The 21,547-nt window shown below is 55.8% G+C and overlaps 3 protein-coding genes and 1 non-coding gene across 13 annotated transcripts in view; all 4 read right to left on the bottom strand.

Moving 5' to 3' along the window:
• LOC128919024 (uncharacterized) lies at nt 1-7,059 on the bottom strand. Its single transcript, XM_054223971.1, has 3 exons — nt 6,276-7,059; nt 5,588-5,885; nt 1-202 (listed from the first exon to the last, which is right to left on the bottom strand). The coding sequence occupies exons 1-3, from the start codon at nt 7,057-7,059 to the stop codon at nt 1-3; spliced, it is 1,284 nt and encodes a 427-aa protein (XP_054079946.1).
• A 40-nt stretch (nt 7,060-7,099) lies between these two features.
• On the bottom strand, nt 7,100-16,739 carry RCC1 (regulator of chromosome condensation 1). 2 transcript variants are annotated; one of them, XM_054223899.1, is made up of 12 exons: nt 16,688-16,739; nt 16,096-16,141; nt 15,380-15,445; nt 11,614-11,698; nt 11,318-11,505; nt 10,865-11,044; nt 10,681-10,777; nt 10,036-10,158; nt 9,665-9,820; nt 9,179-9,298; nt 8,587-8,739; nt 7,100-7,575 (listed from the first exon to the last, which is right to left on the bottom strand). In XM_054223899.1, the coding sequence occupies exons 4-12, from the start codon at nt 11,687-11,689 to the stop codon at nt 7,400-7,402; spliced, it is 1,269 nt and encodes a 422-aa protein (XP_054079874.1). In that variant the 5' UTR covers nt 11,690-11,698; nt 15,380-15,445; nt 16,096-16,141; nt 16,688-16,739; the 3' UTR covers nt 7,100-7,399. The 2 variants fall into 2 exon arrangements, with proteins under 2 accessions (XP_054079874.1, XP_054079875.1); XM_054223900.1 differs by lacking the exons at nt 15,380-15,445; nt 16,096-16,141; nt 16,688-16,739 and adding an exon at nt 12,371-12,415.
• Nucleotides 16,272-16,476, bottom strand: LOC128919059 (small nucleolar RNA SNORA73 family). The gene has a single exon (XR_008469805.1). It is a non-coding gene; the product is annotated as a small nucleolar RNA SNORA73 family (small nucleolar RNA).
• Nucleotides 16,740-16,979: 240 nt separating the features above from the next.
• PHACTR4 (phosphatase and actin regulator 4) overlaps nt 16,980-21,547 on the bottom strand; it is an 80,811-nt gene continuing 76,243 nt past the window's right edge. For all 9 annotated transcript variants that reach the window (XM_054223887.1, XM_054223893.1, XM_054223888.1 and 6 more), the window contains 4 exons: nt 20,878-20,939; nt 19,930-20,067; nt 19,159-19,235; nt 16,980-18,522 (listed from right to left, as the gene is read on the bottom strand). In XM_054223887.1, the coding sequence (XP_054079862.1) occupies nt 18,507-18,522; nt 19,159-19,235; nt 19,930-20,067; nt 20,878-20,939 (293 nt within the window). In that variant the 3' untranslated portion in view covers nt 16,980-18,506. The remainder of the gene's footprint in view (nt 18,523-19,158; nt 19,236-19,929; nt 20,068-20,877; nt 20,940-21,547) is intronic.

The following is a 21,547-nucleotide window of genomic DNA, read 5'->3' as shown; positions in this document are numbered from 1 at the left end:
CTAGGGAAAAGAGGACGCTGATGGCAAACGCCACACCAGAACCTTCCCAACGCCACGGACCCAGAGCATCACCCGCCTGCCCGTTCCAGCTGCATCCCGGCAGGCGCCCGAGGGCTGGTCCAGCTTCTCCCCGCAACAGGCACCCACCCGAAAAACCAGTTCCACCAGTCCCTGGTTCGGGCTGGGAAACTGGGGTCGAATCCTGACCCAGGGAAACATCACCGGGAGTTTGTGTCTGCCCCCGGGGCAGAGCCGCGCCGCGGCTGGGATGCTCGGAGGGCGCTCTGCGCACTTATATATAGATCTATATATCCCTGTATATCTCTCTCTGTCTGTAGCTGTATGAAATCAAATTGACCCCATCCCACCCCCCCCCGCTATAGCAGCGCCCCCCCCCCCCAGCTACCCTGCGTGTGATGGAGCCGGGGACCTCGCAAAGCGCTTCAGCCAATATTTCCAGCTCCAGCCCTCGTGATTTTGGGCTTTCGATGGCATTTCTGTACGGGAGCCGCGCTTTCTAAAAAAAAAAATAAATAAAATAAATAAGAGATCGCAAGCGGTTTCCAGCTCTCCTTCGACTCCCAGGCACTGAAAACGAGCCGGGTCCTGCTCCGGGTGGTGTTTTGGGGAGAGGATCTACCTTTCAATTCAAGTTTTAAAAACTCTCCCGTGTTGGGAAAAGCCACTTTCCTGAAATCCCGAGGTTATTTTGCGAGCCCCGGTAACCAAAAAGCCTTTGCACCGCACCGGTGGCTATTCCAGGCGTCCCTCTGCTGCCGGTCATCAAGATAGAGTTTTATTTTAATAGCCCAGCAGCTCAAACGCCGGCCCAAATTAAGTTTGTAATTTAAATGCAAATGAGGATTTAGTGCAAAAGCAATGGAAAAGGGTATCGGAGCCTGTAACTCCGCTCCCGCTAAACGAGGCCTTTGGATTTTTCAAGTCCTTATCGTTTCTGCCGCCTCGGTTCGCGAAACGCTCTGCGAGTTCCCAAAGAACGGGAAAACCCTAAAGAGCACGGGCTGGATGCGAAAAGCAGATTTCCAGGCGGGAGGTGATTTTTAGCAGGGGCGGCGTCGCTCCGGCATCGCTCCGAAACCCCTCTGCCGTCATCCGGCGCCCTCGGAAAACGACGCCGGGCACCGGCTCCAGCGATTTCACAGCCCAGTTAAACCAGCAGCCGGCCCGGCTGAATAATGCAGCGACACGGGAGCAGCCACGCACCCACAAGCTATTTCCAGGGACCGTCTTCGCAGCCTGATAACACATTTCCTACCGCAGGAAACAGTCTGGTTTGTTTTCCACCCCCCCCCCCCTTTTTTAATTAATCCACCAAATAACGAACCCTAATGTAACAGGCTTTCTTCTCACACTTGTGATTAATTACGAAGCCGCCTCTTTCTTTGTCTGCGCCGCGCGCGGGTCGAGGCTGACTTTGTAATTGCGGAATTACGCGCGTGGAAAGGAGTAAATCTGGCTTTCCCGGCGAGGACGCGGGCGATATCTCCCCCCTCCCTCGCTGCGGAGCGGCCTGGGCTGGATTCAGGCTCTCAGCCCTGAAGAGACGCTTCTTGACTTGCAATTCATCATTTAAAAAGAGAAAAAAAACCCCAACAAACCAAAAACCCAAACACTATGAATAATTCCTAGGGCTTTTTTTTTTTTTTTTTTCCCCACCCCCCCCTTCCCCCTCATCTCCTTTCGTCCTTACAAATTCGGCTCAAATGGGCTGTTTAATGCCCCCCCCGGCCCCGCAAGCGGGGATGGGGAGGGATGCGGAGCCCAGGGACCGGCTGGGGGGGGGAGTGGGGGGGGTGGTTGGTGTCCCCTGGGAGCACCGGGGTTCCCCTTCCCCAGCTCCGGAGGGATGATGGCCTGAGCCGGGTAAACCGTTTTCTCTTATTTTTGGGCTGTTAATGGAGAAAAACCAGGAGTCCGGCAGTTTTTGGGAAGGGACGGAGCTCCACGCAGCGCTATTTCAACCCAAATCCCACTTCCGAAACACTCAACGCTCTCCTCTACCAGGAGCCACACCGGAGCATCGCGCACCCCAGTGAGACTGGGATGTACTGGTCACGTACTGGTCAGGTTCCCGGCCTTAACGACGAGATTCAGGGAGGTGGGGAGACCCCGGTGCCAAGGGGGGGGCCAACCCCTCTCCTTTGCTTACAGACCCACCATTAACGACCCGCGCCACCCGACGAGCTGCAGCGGGCTGATTAATTAGCCGGTTCCCGCTAATTTCCCCGCTTTCCCAGGGAAACCCCCCCCGCCTCCCCCCCCAGGCCCTGCCAGGGGGGAACTCGGCAACAATTAAAGCTCCTTTGCTCTTTGAGGCAGGAAAAGGAGGACAAGAAATCAACTCAAATGTCTCCCAAACCCTCTCGAAGACGCAATTCCCTCCCGGCAGATCCCGCAGGAACATCGCAGAGGTAGATTTTTTTTTTTTTTTTTGGCATCCCAAAAAGCAACATGTTAAAAAACAAGGGGAAAAAAAAAACAAACGACCCACCCATGGCTCAAACAACACGCCGAGTGCTGTTATTTCGGGGACAAAAGAGCCTCACAACGCCGGAGCTCATCCGCCGCGGATGCTGAAAGCCCCAAATCCCACGTTCCCATTTTTGTCTGTCAATTAAAAGCCTTTTACACACTTGGAATAGCAACAGATGGGGACCGGGAATGCGGGATCGGAGCCACCAACCCGGGGACTCCCCCCGGCAATGGGAAAGGGTCCGGTTGTGCCAGTGGTGGGAAACCCGGCAACCGGACGCTGGCACAGATGGGACCTCCCCCCCCCCAAAACCCCCCCACGGGACCCAAATTCCTCCTCCTCCTCCCCAAAAACGTCACCACCTGGTCCCGATGGTGCAAAACCCTCATTAATAAGACATTTCCCTTTCTTCAATTAAGCTGTTTTCCTTCGCCCACCCTCTCCCCGCTGCGCGGGGGCTTATCCTTCCCCCAACTTCCAGCGGCTTCCCATTGAAGTGTCACTCCGGCTCCCAAGACAACACCGGCTGATTCATCAGCTCCGCATATTTTAAACCCTATTGTTCTCCCCAGATCTGTTTTTCCCTCTTTCTTGAAAACACCGGCGGGCTCCCTACCCACCAGGGGATGTCTTCCCCTTCCCAGGAGCAGGACCGCTCCCTTGAGGACGGACGGATGGGAACGATCCCATCCCATTTGGGAACTATCAGGGTTTTGTCCCCAGCTGCAGGTGATGGAGGAGGGAATTGCGTCGGGCTCCTGGCAGGATCCGGCCCCAGGGGGGGACCGCGCAGGACGGTCCCACCAGCCTGGTCCCTGCTCGCGCTGCAAGAAATTACCCCAATCTGGGGGACGGATGCCAAAATCTGCCCGTGCTAAGGGGACGGGGAGCAACTGGGAGCACTGGGACGGGGGCTCCCGGCTTGCAGGGCAATCTGGGGAAGAGGTGGAGGTTGGCAGGTGTCCCTGCCCCGGCGTCGGTGTTACCCAGAAGGGACAAACCGTCCCTTGGCCAAGAGGCTGGATGGGTGTTTGCTCTGGGAGGTTGTCAATGGTGCCCGGGAGCGGACCCCGGCCACTGCGAGAGGCTCCCAGCTCACCGGCAGCCGAGGAAATAAGGAAAAATCCCACTCAGCAGAAGCGGGGAGGAATCCTATCCACCCACCCGGCATTTTGCCCTGTGCCACAAGGTGCTGCGCCCCGATGGGGACACCTCGCTTTGGAGGGACGGGAGCTTCTTGGTGCAAGCAGGCCAGGATCACCGGGGAAAACCTCCCCGCGTACCAACTCAGCCCCTTGAACCAGCTTTTCTTGGTTCGGTTTTGCACCGTGAACCTCTTCCCTGTCCAAGGGTGGGACGGAGAAGGAGGGATGGGGAAGAGCCGCCCCCAGCTCACGGTGTGGGAGAAGCTGGGAGCGGAGCCGGACCCACCGGGGACACCAGCCCCAGGGACCAGCAGCCAAAGGGGCGACGAGGAGGCGACGGCCAAACCCCAGCCAGCCCCGGGTTTGCACCGGGGAGGTTCCAAAGCCAAACCCATTGGTGCCAGGCTGGAGGTCCCTTGGGTCCCTCCCCAGATCCCCCGCACATCCCCTTCCTCTCCGTGCTGCCAGCAACGCCTGGCGGGGGGCTCCAGCCCTTATCAGAGCAAGTTTTATCCTTCCTAAAATAATTTTCCATGGGGTTTTGAACAGGACACCACCTCTACAGAGCCCTTACCCTCTTTGGCAGCTGCGCTATCCAGGAATTGCGCCGAAACCCACACTTCAGACTCCCCAAATCCAGCTGAACCGACAACTTAACCCATCTGCATCCAACCCCAACCCAAAACCCGGAGCCGCCTCCTTCACTCGGGCACCCGGCAGAAAAAGAAGCTGCTCTTCCAAGCCCAGCAAGCCACCGTGGCTCGTCAGCATCGCCCCGCTGCCAGAGTCGTCCCACATCTCCCTTTATTAAGTCTCTCTGCGTTTTTTAGCTATAAATAGGCCGGCGAGGTTCAAAGCGAAGGGCGCGAAGACGCGTGAAAAGCAGCGGCCGCAGCGGGACTTTGCAGAGCCGTCGGTGTCACGGCGGCATCGATGGGCTCGGAAAAAGGGTGGCAAAGTAACTCAGGGGGAGGTGCCTTTTTCTTTTTTCTTTTCTTTTTTTTTTTTTCCCCTGGAAGGGCTATAAAAATATCAGTGCTGTTTTGGGAAATAAGACATTTAACACCGAGCTTGTCGCTGGGAATCAGGCCCGAGACGACGAGCAATTTTGCCCATCCAGCACCCGCGGACGGAGGAGCATCAAACGGAGGGTGACGGTCCCCAGGGGGCCCCATTAGCCACGACATCAGCGAACACTCACCCATGGCTCAGCCCGCGGTGGTGGCAAATTACAGGCTCCATCTTTGGCAATAAAATACGCCGCCATGGGTCCACATCCCACCTTCAGGCTTACACGGAAAATAAAAAAGCCCTTTGCAAGGCCAACAGCGCACCAAACGCAAACCCGGCCTTTAGTGGCGGGTGCCCGCAGCACCCCCAGCCTCCTGCTGGACCCCCACCGGCTCTGCGCTGAGGCCGTATCTCATTGCACGTCAAAAATCATCCTTTCCCAGCCCAAAAGACGCGGGAGCAATGGAGATGAGAGGCTGCGGGAGCCCGAGCTGCCCCCGGTCCCCAGCAACCTCCTGCCCAAAGCCTATCCCCAGCTAAAAGCTCATTAAGGAACCTGCTCCCTCCTAAACTAATTAAGAGTAAACAGACAGTGGTGGGGGATGGGTCCGGTCACACCAGGGTACAGAATTTTGCTCCGTCAGTGCCAGGACACACACGCGCATCCGGCTCGGCTCCAATGGAGTCACCATGAGTGCCCAGCCCGGTGGCAGGGATGTGCCAAGTCACCTTCCAGCCGTGCTGGTGGCCTCAGCCGTGTCTCTGGAGGCCCAAATGTGCCAGGAATAGGGGGTCCCGTGGGGACAGGGAGGGTCCCACGGGGACCGTCCCCCGTCTCCCTGCCCCACGTCCCCCAGTCCAGTGGCCCAGGTGTCCCCAGCGCCTTCTCCTGCTGCCATCCCGCGGCCATGTCCCACAACTGCACATGTCCGCCCACGGATGGCACTTAGACGGGGCTGTGGCCACGCTGGGACCGCGCCAGCATCCAAGGGTGGCCCCTGCAAAGCAGGCACCCATCTCGGCCCGTCCCCACGCCCCGTGGCAACAGAGGACTTGGCCCCACGCCGCGGTGGCCACGGCAGCCCCTTGGCCACGGGTGGCAGGAGGCCAAGGCGTCCCCGGTCCGTCCCCATCTCCCCCCAAGCACCGGCCGAAGGGTGCCGAGCCTCTGCTCAGCCCTGGGGTCCCTCGGCGCAGATGCCAAAGCTCAGGCGGCAGCGCGGCTCCCCTGGCAGCTTGGGAAGAGGAACGTGGCAGGGCTCATGGAGAGAGGTGGCAGGAGGGGACACCGAGCAGCCCTTTCCTGGCCTCAGACATGATCCCCGTCCCCCCCCGGCTTCCAGGAGGGCTGCCCGCCCCTCCACGCCACAGGAAAACCCCGGGTTTATCAAAACTCATTTATTCCAAATGTTAAAAGATAACAGTTTTCTTCCTCTCTTCCTCAATTAATCAACCAAAATACTTTACATTTTCTCTTTAAAAAAAAAAAAAAAAAAAATTCAACCTATTCTGAGCCCCAGCCCCGCCCCACCCCCCACCCCGCACACACCTCCCGCTTCCCCCTATTGCTATAACTTAACAGGTAAAATCTAATCGTCGCACACCCCCTTTCTCAGTCCAGGTACCTGGAAGGCAGCACGGAAAGAGAAGATGGGGGCAAGGCCGGGCGCAGGGAACGAGAGCAGCTGGACCGAGAGCGGAGGCGATGGGGAGGGAGTCCCGTTGTTTGGAGCAATTCCATGCATAGCTGGGTTTTGGTTGTCTTCTCAGCGAGGCGCCTAACAGCAAATGAAGCTCTTTCCTCAGCGAAGAGAAAAAAAAAAATAAAAAAATCGTGAAAATAACAAAAGTTCTCACCCGTGGGATGGATTTTGTTGGGTTTCCGAAGGCAATGGGAAAGAACAAGAGTGGCCGGGACTGCAAAAAGCAGCGCCGGAGGCGGCTGCTCCAGGCGGAAGGACGCGGGGGAACCTGCTCCCGGCCCCGCTGCCTGGGGGATTCTGGCTCAGATAAATAAGCGGTGATGGGAGGGGGGAGGCAGGAGCCCCCCTCTTCCAGCAGCCCCAGCTCTGTACGTAGCGCAGGACGGGCATCGTCCAGCAGCGTTCCCCCTCCTTGCGGGCTCTCGGCCGCCCGGGAGCATCTCCCCACTGCAGCCATGAGCGTCGGGTGCAGGAGAGAACCCCCCCCCCCCGAGAGTTTCTGCTGGACTGAGATCTCACCCGGAACAAGCCCCAGTGGGGTTTGCTGGGCGGCAGCAGCCAAATCCAAGTCGGAGGTAAAGATGTTCAGGGTAAGGAGATGGGGGCAGCACCCAAAGACGGGGGGAACACGGGGATGGCAGAAAGCCCGATGCCCAAACCCTTTTGTGTAGTGAAGAATGAGGCCCTCAGCTTCGCCGAGAAACATTAAAAAAAACACCCAAACCGAACAAGAAGTGGAAAACCCATCCGGCCACAGCACTGAGATCAGGTTAGGACCAAGCCGATCCGGGGGAGCTGACAGAGCACCAGGCACCACGGGAAGACAGACACGCGCTCGCAGGGAGAAATCATGAGCATCCCTGAAGAGCCCTGCTCCAGCCACGCAGACGCTCCCGGGGTCCGGCTCCGGGAGCCCCCCCCCGCCCTCCCCACCACCATCGGCGGGAGACCAGAGCTGGAAACCGGTCGCCCGACCCGGGTGGAAGGTGGGGGTGTGTGCACGGGTCCCGCGATCCCGCTGGGCTCGGCTGCGCGGCGTCGCTTCATCAACTCTGCTCCTTGTCCTTGACCAGCAGCACCGTGTGTTGGCCGCCGCTGGACACGGCCAGGACCGTGCGGTTTTCCAGCTGTTTGCCCGTCATCTCCACGGGGCTCCAGACGTCGTCCTCCTCTCCCGTGCCCAGCTGGTAGTTGGTGCCCATGCCCCAGGCAAACGCTCGTCCTGAAATGGAGGTGAGGCAAGTTTTGACTTCGAAGTGGTTGCACAATGGGGTGGGGACTGAACACCTCTCTTATGGAGAAAGGCTGAGGGATTTGGGTCTCTGGAAAAAAAGACGACTGAAGGGGGATCTTTTCAATGCTGATAAATACTGAAAGGGTGGGTGTCAGGAGGGTGCCAGGCTCTTCTCAGTGGTGCCCGGGGACAGGACAAGGGGTAACGGGCACAAACTGGAACATGGGAAGTTCCACCTCAACATGAGGAGGAACTTCTTTGCTGTGAGGGTGGCAGAGCCCTGGCACAGGCTGCCCAGAGAGGTGGGGGGAGTCTCCGTCTCTGGAGACATCCCAAACCCGCCTGGACGCGTTCCTGTGCCACCTGCTGTGGGTGACCCTGCTCTGGCAGGGGGTTGGACGGGATGATCTCCAGAGGGCCCTTCCAACCCCTGCCAGTCTGGGATTCTGTGACCCATCAGCCAAACCCAAGGGGACTTCGCACCCCAGCAGGGGGATGAGCAATGGGTGACAGAGACGCAGGCAGAAGGAAGAGGAGCAGCGCTTGCAACTCAGAGAGGGGTTTCGTCACGCAACCAAGGCAGCGTTTTGTCCCCAGGGAGAAAACCAGATCCACCAGCCCACTGCAAACCCTCCTCCCCACAGCCGTGGGATGCTGCACACAAGCATGCCCAGCACAAGGGCACAGGGGTCTCACAGCAGCGGAGTTCAGGGTGCAGAGAAGGGACCGGCAGGCCAACGACCCCCTCCCGGTCAACACCCTGTTACCAACCCTTCTGCCAAGGGCCCACAAAAATATTTGAGCAGCTGCTGCCCAGCTGCCCCCCAGGCCAGGTGCTCAATCAGTGCCAGGACCTGGCTCCCGTCCCAACCCAGCCAGCAGCGTGTGATGAAGCTGTGTGGGGCCAGATGGATCCAGGGGGGCCAGGATGGAGGGATGAGGGGTGGGGAAGGTACACAGGGTGGCATTCCCAAGCCCACGGAGGCCTGCGGCACTCACCGTCACTGCTGACGGCGTAGCCGACCGATGCACCACACGCAACGGAAGAGATGCTGGGGAGCTCCGGGATGACCGTGGGCGTGCTCTTCTCCTCCGCCCCTGCCCCGAGGCCCAGCCGGCCGTACTCGGCCCTGCCCAGGCTGTAGGCTTTACCTGGAGCACGACAGACGCACAGGAGAGGTGACTCGAGGGGGGCAGAAGACCACAGCAGGCCGTAGCTGGACCCTCTCCCCCTGGTGTGACTCCTGGAGGAGCGTCGCTCCTCCCTACCACACCCTAGATCCCAACCAGGGGGTGCAGGGTGGGATAGAGACCCCCGAGCTCCCCAAAATCCACAGGGTGGGTGGGTGCCTGGACAGACTATTGAGCCTGTGAGAGCAGAGGTCACAAGCGACTCCAGGTTCCTGCCATCCTCCCCTGCCCCTCTTTGCTGCAAATTCACACCACTCTTGTTGCCTTGAACACCGAGGTTGGAGGGCTCCAGCACGTCACCCTCACCCCAACACCTCCCCATCTGGGACAAAAGCCATGGGGAGTCCCCCGCCATCCCGGTTTGTGTGACACCCAGCCCACCCGTCACGCCGGTGCTCACCCTCCGAGTCGACGCACACCGTGTGGTGCTGCCCACCGGAGAACCCGACCCAGGACTTGGTGGAGTTCTTGAAGCACGTCAGGTTCTGCGGGGAGAAGCAGGGCTCGGTGCCCTGGGTCCCTGCGGGGTGGGACACACAATCCCAGGCAGATCAGGTCAGCGGGTACAGACAGCCCAGGCCAGGCGCCAGCACCGAGCCATCCACCCCAGGGCTCACCCCACCAGAGACTAACACAGCACCCTAAACCCCCAAAATCAAATTTCTGCTCAAACCCATGAGCTGCAGGGGCTGGGACCTAAACCCAGAGCTATGCGATGTGACCCCCCACCCCAGTTTCCAGCTCCAGTGTGTCCAGCGGGTGCTTGGTGTTCAGATTCAGGGTGCCCAGCAGTGTCTCCCGAGCAGGCCAGGGCAGCACGGGACCGGGGAGTCTGCAACGGGACCGAAGCAGGCAGGAGATGTGGAGGGACATAAGTAAAACTCACCCAGCTGGTGGTAATTGGAGAGGCCGAATCCATAGATGTGTCCCTCCTGCGTGACGGCGAAGGTGAAGTAAGCCCCGCAAAAAGCATCCTGGAAGCGCATTTTGCCTCTGTTGCCTTTGCCTCTGACAGGGACGCGCTGGGGGACTAGCAGGCGCTCTGCGGGCAGGAGACAAGGTGTCACACGAGGCCTAATGATTTACACCCTTTTCATCCCCCCCTTAGATCCAGCTTACTGAATCCAAGCAAGCGATTTACACACAAGCCCTTGTGCAGCAGGGGAAGAGACTGGGTCTCTCTGCTCCTCTGCAAAGCGCAGAGGTGGGACCGAAGGACACAGCACCCACGCGCCTCCGAGCACCAAAGCGACTCACGCAGCCCTTTCCTTCCTCCTCGGTTGGCAAAAAGCGCAGGCACTCTCCCCAGCTGGCCCTGCTCGCCGCAGCCGCACGTGAAGAGGTCACCGTCCACCGTCAGCATCACTAAGTGGTCATTCCCTGGGAGGAGATGGAGGGAAGAGTGAAGCAGGAGTCACGCTCCAGGAAGCCAGCAAGACCCCGGGGCTGCGAACCCACATGTAAACCCCGGCTGTCCCAGCTTTCTAGAGTTCGGTGGGGATACCTTGATGGCAGCTTCTGGCACAACTTAAAACAGGAGGATCTCCCTCTTCCTGATCCCAGTTCCCCATCTGAAACTCCAAAGAAGTTTCTGGACAAGTTCACCAGCTGTTCTGCTCAGCTTCCCCAAGTCTAGAAGAGGGCGAGCGCTTTGACCCTGCGGGGTCGCGGTTAGGGCGCTCTTGTGAGGCATTTTTCATCAGATTGGGTCAAATATTAACAATATTGTTGGGGCTAGACACAAGGTCTGTTCTCTCAAGAGCCAGATGAGAGCAAGCACAGCCTTGTACCTGGCTCAGAGCAGCCAAGGGGGGAGGAAAAGGACATGGACCTTCTGGACCTTCACCTCCTCCCGAGCATTGCAACACGCCCGACCCGCGCGCACCCCAGGACCTTGCTCACCTGAGACAATTTTAATGACGGGTGCACTGAGCTGGAGCTGCAGAGGAATGGAGCTCGTCTTCATGGGCTCCAGCAAGCCGATCACCCCGTTGTTATCCTGGGTGGAAAGAAGACACGGGGACATGAGTCACAAAGGCAGCAACCACCATCAGCAGAGCTTCCAGTGTCCCAGAAATCAACGTACCCGGAAAGAGCCCCAGACAAACACCCTGCCGTCCTCTGTCAGCGCGGCTGTGTGACTGTCCCCCGCAGAGACCTGCACCACCTTTTCCTGCAGCTCCACCAGCCCCGGTGTGGTCTCCGACCCTTCTGCCGAGGTGTCGCGCCCGAGGGCGCCTTCATCGTTGCAGCCAAAGGTGTAAATCTGCAGATACGAGAGCGAGACAGTCAGGATGGGATCCGGAGGGGCAACAGGTTGAGTGTGAAGCTGGGGGACAGAGACCCAGCAGGCTGAACTATCCCTTTGACCCCATAAAATTTTGTGATCCATGGCATGGAGACCACACTCATCCCCAGAGCTGGAGTGAATGTGGACAGAGCAGGGTCTGATTCAGACCCTCTTGCTCCAGAACACGTCCCAGAGCTTGCAGGGAAGCGCGGCTCAGCCTCCCCATGCTCCCCTCAATGCTGCACTCACTTTTCCCGTCTGGCTAAGGCACACCGTGTGCATCCCTCCGGCTTCCACCTGCACCACCATCTCCGGCAGCGTCACCAGGGCCGGCTTCTTCCTCTCCATCACGTCCTCCCCCAGGCCCAGCTGGCCGACATCCCCCTGCCCCAGCGTCAGCACCAGGCCGGGCTGCGTGCGGTGGGATGAGTGGCAGACTGCGGGGCAGAAAAATAACAGATATAACATACCGGGGGGAAAACAACCCTTCCATTAAAGCTGGTCCCCGGGAATGGGGAGGGAAAACTGATGGGGATTTTTCTTACCTTTAATCTTCTTCTGTCCAGGAGAGTCGTCTTCTGGCACCGGGCTCTTCTTTGCAGTGCGTTTCCCTGGCATCATGCCTCGAACCTGAACACCAAAGACACCCTGTTAGGGGCTTTGCTGGAGAGTCATGGCACGGTGAGCAGTTCTTTGGGGTCTTTTTCTCCCTTCCTTGGCTTTAAAATCACCTCGGATCACCTGAGGGGGCGGCGACTGAGGATTCAAGCACCGAGCTCCCACTTTTAGAAAAACGTAGGGTTTTTTTCCTTGGGTTTTTTTATCCACGGTCCCCACTCTCAGGCAGACCTGAACCTCCGTCGGGTGACGGCACCCGGAGAATGCGGCCAGGCCAGGCCGGGGAGGGCCCCAACCCCCGCCTGCTCTCCCCATACAGGAACACGGTGCCGCGGGGGGGGGCGGGGGAAGGACGACCCCGCGACCCCCCCCGTGTCCCCCATCCCAGGGACGGAGCCGTGTCGCCAGGCGGGGTGTCCCAGCCCCACGGCCCCCCATGGACCCGCCTCACCGAGCCCCCCCCTCCTCCCCTTCCCGCCGTTTGAATTCCCCGCCCCACGTGTGGCCGCACAGGCCCCGCCGCCCGGCCCGGCCTTCCCGCCCGCTCGCCGCGGGGACCGGCCGCACCGAGGGCGGGCCGAAGCTCAGGGGGAGACCCCCCCCCCACACCTCTCCCCGTCCCCCGGTTTCCCCAGCCCCCCCCGGTTCCTCCCCGTCGCCCCCGGGACCGCGCCGCTCACCCACCTCCGCTCCGCCGCCGCGCTCCCGCAGCGCGCATGCGCCCAGAGAGGCAGCGCCCGCTCTCCCCCCCCCCCCCCCTCGGCCGGGCACAGCGCGCCCCCTGCCGGCCGGGAGGACCGAACCGCCCCCCTTCGGGCGGGGGAGAGACCTGCCACCCAAAAAATCAGATATTTAACCCAAGGAGAGACTAATTGGGTGCTGATAACGATGCAGGATAGTTATCAGCAAAATCCGGTACGTGCACGCTCTCTGGTCTGGTAGACAGGGCCATAACAGCGATACCATCTAATGGAGGCTGTTATTCAGCTATTTGATGAACTTAACAATACTAATTTATTATTCTAACAGGTTGCCCAGAGAGGTGCGATATATCCCATCCCTGGAAACATCCATGGTCAGGTTGGACGAGGCTCTGAGCAACCTGATCTACCTGAAAACGTCCCCGCTCACAGACTAAGTGGCCTTTAAAAGTCCCTTCCGAGCCAAAACATTCTGCGATTTAACTTATTTACGCCCCATTCGATCTGTTTGGATTGGTTTGTACAAAAGCCAGAAGTTCGGTCGCTAGGACGTACTCTGAAGCCCACCGATTCGGCGTAGTTAACGGAGAGGGCGAGTTGATTTCACACTGGGAATTTTTCAAAGCACCTACAGTAGCCTTTCGAACCATTTCCAGCGTAGCAGAGATGTTCCCAACAGCCTTCTCCATCTCTGAATGTCTAATTGTGGAAATAACGAATGCAGGAGACTAAAAGCATCTTGTTTAGGATATAAAAGGGTTTTAGTAGGTGTTCCTGCCCATGGGTCACCACCACCCGTGCTGTGAACCACCGCGGCGCTGGCAGAAACGGCACCAACTGCTGGGTTTTGAAGAGAAACTGAGTTTCATAAAGCACGTTTGACCCAACTGAACTGTTCAACAGGGTCAAACATCGTTTGGACAGCAAGTTTCCCAGTTGCGGTCAGAACCCGACCATGACTTTGCCCGTTGCGTGGAACTGAGACTGATGAATTTATAGTATTTTTGGCATCTGTGCCAAATGTTTTAAGTAAGGTTCCAGGATTCTGTTTATTTGAAAAGTGCCATTTGTCAGCAAAGATTCATCTTCAAGAGTTGCAAGGACTCCTCAGAGTCCAGTTATTGCAATTTTCTGGTCCTCATAATGATGACAATTATCTTAAGCCAAAAGCCCTATTTATTTGGCTTCCCATGGGGTTCGCTGATTGAGGGCACACCCCGCAGACCACCGGGTTCCTCCCCATTGTGGCCCTCCATCCTCATCTGCTACACACCACTCCACCATCAACCCACCATTTCAACTGGAAACACACTTTTATTCTCCTGCTCCTGTAGCCAGTGGCCCAGGTGTCCAGGAAACACGCCCAGAGGGACACAACTCTAGCACGTGGATCAGGAACAATCTGGGCATGAACACACACTTTCATTAACGGACCCCTTCCCTTTGGTATTCAGGATATCTTAGGATCACGGAACGGTCTGGGATGGAAGGAACCTTAAAGCCCACCCAGTGGCACCCCCTGCCCTGGGCAGGGACACCTCCCACCAGCCCAGGTTGCTCCAAGCCCCATCCAACCTGGCCTTGAACCCCTCCAGGGATGGGGCAGCCACAGCTTCTCTGGGCAACCTGGGCCAGGGGCTCACCGCCCTCACAGCCAAGAATTTCTTCCCAATATCTCATCTAAATCTCTCCTCTTTCAGCATAAAACCCTTCCCCTTTGCCTTGCTGCTCCCATCCCCGATCCAAAGTCCCTCCCCAGCTTTTCTGGAGCCCCTTTAAGGGACTGGAAGGGGCTCCAAGGTCTCCCCAGAGCCTTCTCTTCTCCAGGCTGAACAATATCCAGCCAACTGCTGGGGGCTGGCAGAAAGTAACCCATTAACGGGTGTTTTAACCCTTTATTTAAGCAGAACCTTCTCAGAAGGCTGCTGACGCCACCAGCATTGTTCTTTTGCAGAGGAGCAGCGCCCCCCACCCCAGCAAACCCGGGGTACAGACCACATTAACTGCTCTGGGTTTAGCCCACAATGGCCAACATAAAGGTTCATCGGCCAGGAGATGATCCAAAACTACACCAAAGGCATCACCTCCTCCTAATCCAGCCCAAGCAGCTATTACCACGAGTACAAAGTGGGCTTCTGCACCTCTCACCACCACATTCCTAAGAGGACAGACAATTAACCTTCTTTGGTTATGTGGGAATAGTGGGAATCCCACTTCTGACTAAGTGAGAGGCACCTACAGGAGTACCTGAGATTTCTTTCACATTCCGTGACTAACCAAGCAAATCACTCACAAAGAAACACACACCAAGCCAAAAAGAAGTAAAGTTTATTTAGTTCTCTACTGCAGCTATAGGTTTACAATCAGTCAATACTTAAAGGCGTTATTTGAAGTAACACAGATGTACAAATTCCTGCTCTCGCCCACATCCTATGAACAACCCCCGGTATTAAGTTTCCCCTGGAACATCCTCGCCATCAGGCGATCGCATCAGGCCAATTCATGTCTTCCCCGGCAGCTGGCATCAAGGGTGGCCCCACTGCTGGGCGGATGCGGGTCTGCAGCCCAGCGGGCGGCAAGTCTGAGTCCACACGTGGCTTCTTTTTCTTACACTCTTCTTTCACCCCGGGCTCCCACTCTTTGAGAGCACCCCAAAGGCAGCTCCTTCCTGGTAGGCCAGGCCACTCGAGTCCTGCCCGTGACTCTGCGGTGCCTTTCGGGCATCTACATCTTAAAGTCATCACAGCCCCATGGCTCTGTCTGCATCTCTCGTGTGTAGCTCACCCCAGGCCCTGCTGCATTGCACCACAAAATTCAGCAGCAACACAACCCATCATGCAACCGAGCCTTTTCTTCTGATACACAGGGATCTTCTCCTGCTTCCAGCCGTTTCATATCTCTGTGGCTACATTCTGACTACGCATAACACATGAACTGACCCTTAGTTATCACCTCTATTTATTATTTGGGCCGGTAGTCTCCATATACTCACCCTCTCCCACTAGACACATCGATTCTCTTCAGCTGTTAGCATCTCATCACAAACACTCATCAATATCTGCAACAATTTAGAAAAAAATAAAGAAAGCTTACTACTTGGCAAGAAGCACATGACGTTATCAGGTACGCGATGAGGTAAAGTCCAGCCACATGTTCCCAGTTCTAGAGCAAGTGTGACATCTGCCTACCACGTGCTTTCCCCCAAAATCACCCCAGTGCTCGGTATTGATGATACATTCCTCTTTACAAGGGGTAAAAGTCTGCTGGCACCCATTAACACACAAGAACGGGTAATTACAGGGGTCTAAGCCTCCGTGACTTTCTACTAACTTTGTTTCTGCTCTTTCCCCAATTAACGAGTCGTACAAATTAGGCCTCAAAACTAATCAAACAAATATCATTCACCTCCACTTCACTCTCCCCCTTTAAGAGAATTCAGGAATCCGCTTCTTTCCCCCCTCCATCCAGAGCCCAAAAATATCTTAAAAGCTAGGGAACATCTAAGGTAAGTTTTCGCTGTTGAACAACGCTTATGAAGTCTGCATCGCTATACAATTACTTAAATCCGATCTAATTCAGTTTCCGTAAGCCACTTAGAAATACTTCAAGCTTTATTGAAGCATAAACCGAAGAGAAACGCATAATTATTTAAGCAGAACCTTAAAAGCACAGTTAAGAATATGACACGATCAGTGCAGTATTACTCACCTTCCAAATCAGCGCTCCACTCACTTCCAACTTCTCAAGTTTAGAACTGGAAATACAAAGAAAAAAAGGATTTTAAGCAATTGCCGGGAATTTCTCCTCTAATCCCCCCCCGCCCCGTGCAGAGCGGCACATGTCTCCCCATGTCCCCCCGCCCCCGAAGCCATTTTGGGTGGCAGAGCTGTTTCCTGCATGGTTTGTCTCCCCCGTCAGGGCCCGAGGGCTCGGGGAAGCAGTAGGAATATGCAGGCTGCAGGCCCGAGGCCCGGCTTGCTCTCCAACGTCGTGGAACGGGACTATACGTCATGGGCCCGAAGGCCTACGCTCCCCTGCGCCACACGGACAGAGCCGAGAGAGAGCGACTTCTCCGGATATCCACGTTGGGTCGAGGTTTTAAACCGCCGTAGCCCCCTTCACCCCCCACCAAACCCCCCACTCGCCCCCTCAGCAGCGACGATCAGTAGCGCGGAAAGAGGGACACGGTGTGCCCGCAGCCGGCCTCGGGGTGTGGAGACCCCACGCCAGCAAGCAGGGCAGAAGGAGAAGACGAAGGAAAGCGCGAAGGCCGCAGCCCCGGCGCCCCCTTCGCACCCACCTGAAGCCACCACCGCCGCCGCCCGCGGAAAAAGAGACCGAGCTCTCGCGCGTCGCGGTATTTATAGAGCGGGCGGGGGCGGGGCTAAGGGAGCATGCGCAGTGAGAAAGGGGCGGGGCTAAGGGGCGCCTGCGCATTGTAGTCCCTGGGGGGTGGCGGAGTTGGCGCGCGCGCGGTAGGAAGGGCGGGAAAGGCGCGCGCCGTCGCTGAGGCCTCCCCCTCTCCCCCCCCCCCCCCAAATCCTTCTGTTAAATGCCTTTAAAAACACGACCACGCAAGCAGGGCTGTTGGCTTTTTTTTAAAAAAAATCCTAAAATACTTTTATTCAATAATTAAAATCTGTTGATGAGGAGACTGATATACAATGCAATCATTTAGTCTACAGGCTGTACAAGGGGAAGCTGTGAGGGGAGACCCGCCGCCATCTCCAGGGCTGGCCATGGCAGCGGGGCGAGGGCAGGCCCCGGGGGGGACCCCGTCCGCCTGGTGTTGGCACGGCCTGGGGGGAGTGGTGGCACAGCCAGGCCCATCCCGAGGGAGGAAGGAGACAGGTTTGTGAACAAGGCAAGTCCTCTCCATTCCCACACGCCTCCGTTGTCCTCCCTTCTTCACGTGAAGTGGCATCTCACACAGGGGTTACGTCTGTGCATGATACAGCAGTGGCCAATAACAGAATTCTTTAATAAAAACACCACGTTTAGGAAGAACCAATATGAGACCATCCTCAGAAGAGAAAGAATATCTTTTAAGGTCACTTTTTAAACCCCCTTCTTCCCCTCCCACCCACACAGTGAAATTATCAAGTTTCCAGTATGTTTAGCTGTAAAAATGAGAAAAGGCAAGTTTCACTCCCATTTGGGAGAGTAAAAAACATCTGAGAGGAAGCCAGAATAAAAAGAATTGACTACTCTCACAGCTTCCCCAAATTAAAAAGTTTTAAAAAGGCAACAGTCTTTTCCTGGTTCTGTAATTTGTTAAACAAGCCTAGATATCCCGAGACGAGCTCTGTTAACATCACAGCAAGTGTGAGGGAATGGTGAGGGAATGTTTTATAACATTTAAGTTCTGGTTTTTTCCTCTGTTTTTTTTTTTTTTAAATTTTTTTTTTTTACAAAAAGATGCAGCATATGTTAATATCTATACAATTCCCTTCCAGGACAACAAACCGTTGGTCAGTAGTGATTCAAGGACATTAAGGACATGACAGAGCCGCAAGCAAAACCAAAAAAATTACGAGTCGCATGTCAGTTGTCTGCCAGGTCAGCGTCTGCGCAGGGTTCTCTGTACACAGCTAATATACACACGTGCTTCCAAGCACATCCACTCGCCATTCCTCAGCTTTCCAACACTAGAGCTGCCTTGGTTTGTGGTTTTTTTTTTGTTTTTTTGTTGTTTTTTTTTTTTACCCCCCCCTCCTCTAGGTAAAGGAGGAGGAAACGAAGGAGTTGCATCCCCCAAAAGGAGTATGTACAGCTGAGAACTGGACCTGTCCCGGCTGGGAAAGGGAGCCGGGGAAGGGAACCCTTGGTTCACACGTGCATGGTCTCCTGGCAGGGACGCTGGCGCCGGAGCAGAGACGTATTGCTGAGCCGTGCGAGGTATAGTGTTCAGTTCCAGCCTGATGGCACTCGAGACGTGTTTGTTCCAGTGAAATGCTACATTCAGACAGGATTCCCCTTCCCTGGCCGAAAGCCCTTTTCTGGATATGTTTTGAAGGCAAACCTTGGAAGAGCCGAGGTTCCACCCTCTCTGTATTGCCTAGGAGAGGGACGCAGAGAACTTCCAGTCCTCTTGGGTCTCTTGCTCCCTTCTTGGAAGATTATGGTCGATGGTACCTAAAAAAGCCAAGTGAAAAAAAAGCAAGCGTCACCCTTGGGACTCGGGTTAAATGGTTACTGAGGCGCTACAGATGGCCAAAAAGAGTAAACTGCGTTATCTCTAACACTGAGGGCTGAGAGTTCAATGCCAAACAATTTCACCTCTGCCTTAGAAAGCTCTTCTGCTCTGCAAACACTCAGCCACAGAGAGCAACTGTTGCAGGGAGAAATAATCACTTGGGATCCACAGATTACTTCACAGATAACATCTGAGCTAACTACCAAGGGGTTTTGTGGCCCTGGCTCCTGCTGCGCATGTCTCTAGCCCCAGAAAAGCGCACTCCAGCTGCAAGGTCGCACTGGTTTCAGATACACCTCAGATCAGCCACTGGTCACTTTGAGTTTCCAGGATCAAAGCCCCAGTTTAAAGGAAGAACAACCCACTTCATGTCTGGTACTCCTCCAGTCACCCCCCCCCACCAAGGCAGGAAGGGACATTCAATCCACAACTGCTGCACAGGTTGGGTTTTTTTTGTTTGTTTGTTTGTTTGTTTGTTTTTTTAAAGTTTTTAACATTTTGCCTCTCAGCACTATGCCTGCAGCGCAGCTCTCCCAACAAGATCGAAACCAAGGGAGTAACGTGTTCTCACTCACCTCGTGAACTGCTTGCTGTCCTCGTGGACTTCCATTTCACAGCTCTTAAACTCATTCAGCTCCTTCCGGATGGCAGCCTACACAAAGGGAGAGAGGTCTTTTTTTATCTCCTGCTAAGACAAATATATTAATTACCCTCTTGCCCAACTCAAGTGAGCTCAGACACGGCAAGAAGGTGCTGTACCTCCAACAGCCCTGCTCAGGGCTGATCTGTACCACCTTTCAGCGGTGAAGAGAGTTTTGATATGCAGGGCTGAGTCCCACAGCCCCTCTGGTGAAGGTCGGAGCCCAGACTGCAGCAGCCACCCCAGCTTTCGCAGTCCGTTCACACTCGGCTGAGTTCAGTCTGCCCCGCTTCCTCCCCGCTGAGGGCTGGGCCGTCCCCACAAGCGGTCAGGGAAGACAAAACCAGTTTGCTTCCCTGCCATCTTCTCGCCTGGGCCTGCCTCAGCCTGCGAGGAACAGCACTCCTGACCAACGAACGCCCTGCACTGGGCACCCTCTGGTATCACGCAGGAGCTGAGGCAGAGGGCACGCCGCCATACGGACCGTGCCCGCTTGGGCTCCACATCACTACAGAGGGGGCAGCAGGCAGGGCCGGGTACAGCACAGGGGGGTGAAGGGACACTGATGGTGCTTGGTGGGTGGCAGAGGGGAAGATGAAGAAATGAAGCAAAAGGAACAGAGCAAATCTCGGCTCACACCCTTTTGCATGGGACACCCCAACCTAGCTGCTCTCCCCGCACCTGGGGACAGGGCACTCCCTGTTACCTTGTCAGCCGGTGTTAGCTTCGTCCACGGCTTATCCGCTCGCCGGTCATAGTCTTGAGCATCTGTTACTTCCACGTATTCGTTAAACCTCAGGATCTTCCTGGCCTGCAGCTCCGCCACTGTAGGCCTTTGGCTAAGCTGAACACCAGCAAGAACAAAGAAAGTTAGTTTGTGCCTTGTCCACAAAGCAGCGCAGGACTAACCATCCCGAGCAAAACTAAAACCAGTTCCCTCACTGGGCCTGAACCAGAGACACTACTAGGTCCTGCTCACAGCCTGCAAGGGAATAAAGCAAACCCTCTTACAGACAGCGTCGTTTCCTTTGGATCACGAGGCCAGGCTAGGGCAGAACCGAGGCCACATGGCGAAGGAGAAGGAAGATACCGAGGTGTTTAGTAACAGCCATCAGAAGAGTGAGCCTTGCGTGACACCCCTAAACCAAGCAAGCCCATTCCCCGCTTCAGCAATGGCAATACTCACAGGCCCTTGGGAAGCTTTTCCCAGCCACGATGAACAACCACAAGTAACTTGGACGTAATAGCTAAAAGCAGCTGTTGCTCTGCTCAGCCTCTCCCACACTGCTGTTACTTTAGAAACGGATTTTGGGGAGCCTGGTGTGAGAGTGGTGGCCACTGAAGTGCTGTGTTACAACAGCCGGACCAGCACCAGCAAACCTTTCAAGTGCCAGATGCCAAATTTAGTTCTCATCTAGCTTGTTACGCTTGATGCCAGCTCAGATCTATCACCGACAAACGTGGCTGCAGTGCCAACGGCTCACCGTTGGTGACAGTCCACGTTCCAAAGTCACTGCAGTCAGAGGGCACTGGGGACACTTACACAATAGCCCCGTGACTTCACCCACAGCAAGGTACCTACGATGTGCTCATAGCCACCACCATCCCCGCCAGCTCTGCCAGATGGCCATCACAGCACGGAGGCCAGCAGTACCTTTCTGGTGAGCCTGCGTTTGATCTCTCGCTTCTCAGCTTGACGGTCAGCTTCATTTTTCGCTGCCAAGGGAAAAGAAGAAAGACATTTTTCCTGTAAGCATCACAGGCTTTGAAAAGCGCTTTCTGGACTCGAACGCAGGAGAGTATCGAGCTGTATCAGATTATCTACATATCTGAAAGCTCATTGTGGCGTGTCTGCACTTATTACAGGCAGAGAGCGTGGTCCAACTCAATGCCCTGACTCACCGAGCACCCCCCGGCTGGCAGTGGCAATGTGGGCCTTTGCACAGCAGGAATGAGTCATTCCCTCCAGCCCTGGCTATGTTAAAGATTAATGGCCATATTGTCGAAATACATCCAAGCCACTCTGCAGATCGCTCCTCCCCAAAGCTATTATACTAATAGTTTAAAGAGAATAGCAGGGCAGATAAATATTCTAAATGGAAACTTCCTGAACTGGTATTTCCCTTTCCTCAAGATGTTTATTTAAAACTTTTGCAGAGCAAGGTATGGCCAAGAGAAACACCATTGACTGAGCAACGAACTGCTGCTTTTCAGATCATGCAAGACAATGCTGTAACGTCTGTCCCACAAACAAAAGTCCAGCCCAAACAAAAAAGAGCTTTAACGGTCCTTGCTTTTAATATCAGAGTTGTAACCAGTTCACA

The sequence above is a fragment of the Rissa tridactyla genome, chromosome 18 (assembly GCF_028500815.1).
Source record: "Rissa tridactyla isolate bRisTri1 chromosome 18, bRisTri1.patW.cur.20221130, whole genome shotgun sequence".
NCBI classification, from domain to species: domain Eukaryota; kingdom Metazoa; phylum Chordata; class Aves; order Charadriiformes; family Laridae; genus Rissa; species Rissa tridactyla.
Note: the sequence above shows the minus strand (reverse complement) of the source record. Positions and strands in the feature narration are given on the sequence as shown.